Source organism: Borostomias antarcticus, assembly GCF_949987555.1.
Source record: "Borostomias antarcticus genome assembly, chromosome: 17".
NCBI classification, from domain to species: Eukaryota; Metazoa; Chordata; class Actinopteri; order Stomiiformes; family Stomiidae; genus Borostomias; species Borostomias antarcticus.
Genome location: NC_140250.1, coordinates 3,142,743 through 3,150,025, shown reverse-complemented (window position 1 = coordinate 3,150,025; position 7,283 = coordinate 3,142,743). Strand labels below are relative to the sequence as shown.

The 7,283-nt window shown below is 51.0% G+C and overlaps 1 protein-coding gene across 1 annotated transcript; it reads left to right on the top strand.

Moving 5' to 3' along the window:
* Positions 1-278: 278 nt before the first annotated feature.
* On the top strand, positions 279-6,597 carry LOC311319868 (transmembrane protein 185A-like). Its single transcript, XM_084451492.1, has 7 exons — positions 279-442; positions 1,002-1,178; positions 1,773-1,998; positions 3,932-4,015; positions 4,506-4,682; positions 4,826-4,949; positions 6,067-6,597. The coding sequence occupies exons 1-7, from the start codon at positions 405-407 to the stop codon at positions 6,309-6,311; spliced, it is 1,071 nt and encodes a 356-aa protein (XP_084307618.1). The 5' UTR covers positions 279-404; the 3' UTR covers positions 6,312-6,597.
* The last annotated feature ends 686 nt before the right edge of the window (positions 6,598-7,283 follow it).

The window sequence follows — 7,283 nt, the reverse complement described above, 5'->3', positions numbered from 1 at the left end:
ACATCACACTATGTAAAGTTTACATTGTACACCTGGTCAGGCGCCCCCCTGTGCGATTCTAATCGGCTGATTTAAGTTATTATTTTTTCTCGAATAGCCTACATCGTCTGATTCATGCGTAGCGGGTGCGCAGATCTACGACGAGACGTGGATGAAGACACTCCAGTCCGGTGTTTCTGCCTCTGACAGCCAACTGAGCTAACGTTACTGGCGAGCTAACTAGCTAGCTAACGTACTGAAAACACATCGTAGTCGATAGTAGCCACAGTCAGCAATACGCTCGGAAGTATCTAGTGTGGTTCAATGAAAATAATAAGTTAGCTGGCAATACTATAGTCATGCATGATTGATATCACGTTAGTCTAGCTAGCTAGCGTTAGATTAAGTTCTCTTGTATTGCCAAAATGAATTTGAGGGGGCTGTTCCAAGATTTTAATCCTAGGTAAGTATATACCTAGGCTGAAGACGTTCACTTTAATGTTGGTGCTTGCTAGCTAGCTACTAGATGTGCTGGTCACTCAGATCCGTTCTCTAGCTAGCTTGATATCTAGTATGGTTGTAGTATCTAGCTAGCTTGATATCTAGTATTGTTGTAGTATCTAGCTAGCTTGATATCTAGTATGGTTGTAGTATCTAGCTAGCTTGATATCTAGTATGGTTGGCTGCTGTCCAGCGGATAGCTGATGCCTGACGTTGGCTAGCTAACGTTACGTGGAGGGACATGAAATAATAGCTAACGTCACCAATTCTCTCTGCAATGAGAAACAAATCTAGGTAACAGTTCACGTTACCTAGCTAAGTTAGGTAATCAATATGTACAGCCTAGCCACATAGACTGGAAATCGAGATCGCAGGATGTCAGTTCAGATAAAAGATTGTTTATTGGCTTTTTATGAGAAAGGCACGTCAATTCGCATCGTCTCCCGTTCAACGAGTAGCCTACTCACAGCGACTGAACACTTTCGTCGCCATGTGTGTTGCCCGCGTCGCCCCTCCTCCAGTAAGTTCCTGATCTACGCGTGCCTCCTGCTGTTCTCCGTGCTGCTCTCCCTGCGGCTGGACGGGCTGATCCACTGGAGCTACTGGGCTGTCTTCTCCCCAATTTGGCTGTGGAAGCTTCTGGTCGTCATAGGAGCCTCCGTGGGCACGGGGGTCTGGGCCCACAACCCCCAGTACAGGTGAGGGGCTGTCGGTCGGCGTGGCAAGGGGTCTCGCTGGCTGGGTCTCTCATCCCATCCTTTCCTGGTCTCACGCCTGCTTAGGGCTGACGACTGTTTTGTACAGGTCCGAACTCTAGAGTTGTAGCTGTCTATCTATGCATCCCCTCTATGTGTTGGTGTGTGTGTGTGTGTGTGCATGCGGGCGGGCGTGTGTGTAACTGTGTATGTGTGTATGCATCACCACTCTGTGTGTGTGTTTGTGTATGCATCCCCTCTATCTGTCAGTGTGTGTATGCCTGTATGCAATCACCGCTGTGTGTGTGTGTAACTATGTGTGTATGCATCACCACTCTGTGTGTGTGTGTGTGTGTAACTATGTGTGTATGCATCTCCGCTCGGTGTGTGTGTGTGTGTAACTGTGTGTATGCATCACCACTCTGTGTGTGCGCGTGTAACTGTATGTGTGTATGCATCACCGCTGTGTGTGTGTGTGTGTAACTATTTGTGTATGTATCACCACTCTGTGTGTGTGCGTGTGTAACTGTATGTGTGTATGCATCACCGCTTTGTGTGTGTGTGTGTGCGTGTGTGTGTGTGTGTGTGTGTGTCCAGGGCGGAGGGGGAGCTGTGCGTGGAGTTCAAGGCCATGCTGATGGCGGTGGGGCTCCACGTGCTGCTGCTGTCGTTCGAGGTGCTGGCGTGCGACCGCGTGGAGAGGGAGCGCGGGGCAGGGGGCGGGGCTCACTTCTGGCTGCTGGTCTTCATGCCCCTCTTCCTCGTCTCCCCCGTCGCCGTGGCGGCGTGCGTCTGGGGCTTCCGCCACGACCGCTCGCTGGAGGTCAGGCGGCAAGATCGCACGCACACACTCACACGCATGCACACATGCACGCACACACGCACACGCACGCACACACAGAGCGGTAATGCATACACACATAAAGATATGCACACACACAGAGTGGTGATACATACACACAGTTACACACACACACACACACACACACACCAGAGTTATTCTCTCTCTAGTTCGTCCTCAGACGAGCCCTCCGTTGTCGCTTCCCGTCACCCCGATCCTCCGGCTAGCTCGCCGGTACATTCCGCCGAACATGTTTTGTTTGTTTGTTTGTTTGTTTGTTTGTTTGCTAGTAGGTGGTATTCATTCTGTTCACAACAACGTGATGGGCAGCCAGGCGAAATAGCTCCAGGGGATCTGGTCCCAGGCGAGTTGAACAGCTGTCCACCCAGAGACGCGATCTCTCTCTCTCTCTCTCTCTCCCTCCCTCTCCCTCTCATTCTCATGAAGTTCGCGGCTAACCCGCCGAGCTGGAAACAGAATGAATACCACCTACTAGCAAACAAAACATGTTCAGTCACAATTATACTGTTAAAACTAAGATGCCTGGATAAAAAAATATGTTTTCCAACGGATATATTTGACGAAAGTAGATTAATAAGCAAGCCGCTTTTCATCGCTAACTCAGAGCGGGGAGAGCCATGAACGCAATCTGTTCATGGACTACAAGAACGCGTCATTGACACCGTTGACTGCGCATGTCAAAGGTATCAGTGGCGTGTTTTTTTCAAAGATGGCGCGGTCCTATAGAGCTTCACTTCTTCGAGCAGTCGGTGAATGGAGTGACCCTATCCAGTTCTATTAATACATCCATGGTGCACACAGATCTTATTTGTCTCAGTCATGACCGCACACGCGTGCACACTCAGCGCGACCGGCTCAATCCTCCCCACGTACACAAGCCTCAGTGATCCGTACAACCGCAAGAGAGGAGGCTTTCGTTTGTCACATCCCCCCTACACGCTCTCGCACTTCCTTTGACCCCCCCCCCCCTCTCTCTCTCACACTCTTATTTTACAGTAACACGTTAGTCATTTAGAAAAATGTCACTTCGCATTGCCAAAACTAACAGGTATAGATCACTTGGTCTGATTATTATCTCGTCATGCCCGCCCCCCCCCCCCCCCCCCAAACAAATTTCACTTCCCATGTTGTCCAAGTAAACATGTGTAGGGAATGCGCCTCTCTCTCGCTTTCTCTCTCACACACACACACACACACACACACACACACACACACACACACACACACACACACACACACAGTGATGAACATGAAGCCAGAGGAATTCCATTCCTGGCCTGGCAGCCTCTCTCTCTCTCCACATACACACACACACACACACGCACAAAAAAACATGCCTGAAAGTGTCTCTTCTCTCCCCATTCCCCCCCCCCCCACTCTCTCTCTCCCTCCCTCTCCCTCTCATTCTCCCTCTCTCTCCCTCCCCCCCCAACTCTCTCTCCCTCCCTCTCTCCTCCCCCCTCTCTCCCTCCCTATCCCTCTCTCCCTCCCTCTCCCTCCCTATCCCTCTCTTCCTCCCTCCCCTCTCTCCCTCTCCCCTCCCCTCTCCTCCCTCCCCCCTTCTCTCTCCCCTCCCCTCTCCTCCCTCTCTCCCTCCCTCTCTCCCCTCTCTCTCTCTCTCTCTCTCCTCCTCCCTCTCTCGCTCCCTATCCCTCTCCCTCCCTCTCTCTCCCTCCCTCCCTCCCTCCCTCCCTCCCTCCCTCCCTCCCTCCCTCCCTCCCTCCCTCCCTCCCTCTCTCTCATTCTCCCTCTCTCTCCCCCTCCCTATCCCTCTCTCCCCCTCCCTATCCCTCTCTCTCCCCCTCCCTATCCCTATCCCTCTCTCTCCCCCTCCCTATCCCTATCCCTCTCTCTCCCCCTCCCTATCCCTCTCTCTCTCTCTCTCTCTCTCCAGCTGGAGATCCTGTGTTCGGTGAACATCCTCCAGTTCATCTTCATCGCGCTGCGTCTGGACCGGATCATCAGCTGGCCCTGGCTGGTGAGGGCGCCGCCGCCGCCACCCGTAGCGGTTCTGGGTCCAAAGTCCCAGTGAGACGGGCCCTATCAGAAATGCCCTGCGGGGACGGAAACCGTCAGGTCCCTAAGGCACGTGCGTGCGTGCGTGCGTGCGTGCGTGCGTGCACTCAGGGGGGGAATGTTGTTCAACAAAGTCAGCAGAACACACACACACACACACACACACACACACACACACACAGGCCATCATCCCAGCTCAAATACTGTGATTGACTGTATAATGTTACTCTATCAAGACCAACCAAGCTCTGAGGGAGCTGAGAAAATCAATACAGTGTTATTATAAAAGACTTCGTCAAAATCCTCCTGTAAGCTTAGGCCCTATAAGGTTGACACTGTGATGTGTGTGTGTGTGTGTGTGTGTGTGTGTGTGTGTGTGTGTGTGTGTGTGTGTGTGTGTGTGTGTGTGTGTGTGTGTGATCTGGTGTGTGCGTCCGCGCCTCTTCCCCCAGGTGGTGTGCGTTCCTCTGTGGATCCTCATGTCCTTCCTGTGCCTGGTGGTGCTCTACTATGTCGTCTGGTCCCTCCTCTTCTTGCGCTCCGTGGACATCGTCGCCGAGCAGCGCCGCACGCACATCACCATGGCGGTCAGCTGGATGACCATCGTCGTGCCCCTCCTCACCTTCGAGGTGGGTCCGCGAGAACGACACCGGTTCGGCCGGCGGCGCGAAGAGAAGCCCGTTCGTCCGTCCGACGCTCGTAGCGGTCGAGCAAAACGCCTCGGAACGCCGTTCGGACTGATCGATTTCTCTCTCTCTCTCTCTCCGGACAGATCCTGCTGGTCCACAAGCTGGACGGCCATAACGACTTCAGCTACGTGTCTGTGTTCGCGCCCGTCTGGGTCTCCCTGCTCACACTCATGGCCACCACCTTCGGACAGAAGGGAAGCAATCACTGTGAGTACGACTGTAAACGCGTCGCGTAACATGGAGGAGGCTGAAGTACAGTAGTCGCCGAGTAGTAAAACTCACTCGCCGAGTATAAAGGATGTGCTAACGACCCTGGCGAGCGAGACAGCTCTCTTGGCGCAGCTGTCAGCACATCCGACTTGCGAGGGCAACGTCGCAGGTTCACGTCCCGCCCCGGACAATCCCTAAACATGGGTCAAAACGAATAAGCGACACAGAAAAAACAACAACGCTCAGAGCGAAATGAAGTCTGTCACATACACACAGACACACTAGGGCTGTCGAATAAATACTCAAACTTCGACTCGTTGTCGACTTTGGGGGGAAAAAATGCATAATCGATCTTCAAAATGTAGATACGGTTAGTAGGCTACGGCCAAGCAGCTCCCAAGTACTGCCTATCTTCTAATCATGCCGTAACACATTACATTAGTATTCGTTCTTTTCAACGTGGCCAAAAACAGCCAAACGACTGTATCTACAGTATCTATCTAGGTGGCGAGGAAAGCTTTCTTCCATGAGATCCGAGCGCGTGTTCTCGGCAGCCAGCAGGCAACATTGTAAACGAACACTGAATCTGATCAAGTGGACCAGAGCACTACATGCTATTCCTGTGTTTAGTTTTTATTGATATAGGCCTGATTAAAGGACGCTGTTTGCACTAAATCTCACCCATGTTGACCGCTAACCGTACTTGAATACTTAAATCCTGTGAACACAGACAGACAGAAGTAATAGTTCAGTTGGTGCTTGTTCTTGACAATACACCTATTGTGTGCCCTCTTGTGGTTAGAACCAGTACTGGCAGTTCCATTGTATGCATCATTTTCTATGAAAAATTATATAATACCAATAATCTATATACCACTAATTCTATTTTCAGAAAATATTTAAGAGAGAAAATCGAATATCATTCATGAGCACAGTCGACAGCCCTAACACACACACACACAGTATACACACACACACACACATAATCAGGGACTAATCAATTTTGCTGAGAAATCATCCTTCCTATTGAATTGTTAATATTCCTGTTGAAGTGAGGTTGCTTCCTCACCTCCCTCATTCTACCTCACATAACTTTGTCCCCGTCACCCCTCAGGGTGGTTCGGCATCCGCAAAGACTTCTGCCAGTTCCTGCTGGAGCTCCTCCCCTTCCTGCGCGAGTACGGCAACGTCTCCTACGACCTGCAGCGCGAGGACCCCGAGGCGTCCGAGGAGGCGCCCGCTGCGGAGCCGGTCAAGATCCTGGCCATGTTCCATAAGATGACGGGCGTGGTCATCACCCAGAGCCCCGGAAAGTGCTTCTCCCCGCCGCCCAAACTCTGCATAGACATGCCCGACTAACCGACACAAAATGGCGGAGAGATGGGGGTTATGGCTTTGAAGACGATAAGAGCCAAAACGGCGTAGTCCCGGACTCATTTGAGTCTCTCAGCGACGGGCTCTGTATTGACTGTAACTGAGCCAGAATGGCGGAGAGTGCGGGGACCAAAATGGCCGACATGTTGAGTAGTAGAGGGCTCTGCGTTGGACAGATTGCGGTCTCAAGCAGACCAGAATGGCAGATCTGGGTCTCCAGTTTCTGGTTTACAGGAGAGAACACTGCTGTACTGCTTTGATTGGTCTCTTCTTTTTTTTTAGGCCGAGAAGACAAGGGCCCTGTTTCAATACTCTTAAAATACATCCATCTGTCCTTCTTTCCTTCGTGTCTTTGAGAAAGCGCTTCACACTGTGAATTGGGGACAATTCAACCTAATTTCTAGCTATTCTAAAGAGGAGCAAAGGCTTTCACCCATTTTCACACAGTAGAGAGATTACCTTGAGGAAGGGAGGGAGGGAGGGAGGGAGGGAGGGAGGGAAGGAAGGAAGGAAGGAAGGAAGGAAGGAAGGAAGGAAGGAAGGAAGGAAGGAAGGAAGGAAGGAAGGAAGGAAGGAAGGGAGGGAGGGAGGGAGGGAGGAAGGAAGGAAGGACACTTGGTTCAAGTATTGAAACTACGCCCATACTTATTCCATTTCTTGAGAGAAGGCTGAATTCCTCATCCTCAGTTGTTAACTAGTAGTACATGCGTTTACTTTAATACAGCACTTTTCAGTTTCACATTACATGATGTATTACATCAAATTATATTCATAGTTTATTTCCGCAAAGACCTATCAAATGTAACCAACATTGATTTTCCACAGAGGATCGACCAACCAACCTTTTCTGGCTGCGTTTAGAACTACCTGATTGCGCAACACAATTCACCCTCGCCTGTTCAATCTGTGTTTGTTTTCCCTTGTTTCCTGATTGAAAACCTCAGTCCCTGTGTGTAT

Bases quoted from the DNA above. Each gene is read 5' to 3' on its own strand.
- LOC311319868 (XM_084451492.1), top strand. From the start codon at position 405: ATGAATTTGAGGGGGCTGTTCCAAGATTTTAATCCTAG. The intron at 443-1,001 runs GTAAGTATATAC...CCCCTCCTCCAG, and splicing joins TTCCAAGATTTTAATCCTAG to TAAGTTCCTGATCTACGCGT. The intron at 4,016-4,505 runs GTGAGGGCGCCG...CTCTTCCCCCAG, and splicing joins TCATCAGCTGGCCCTGGCTG to GTGGTGTGCGTTCCTCTGTG.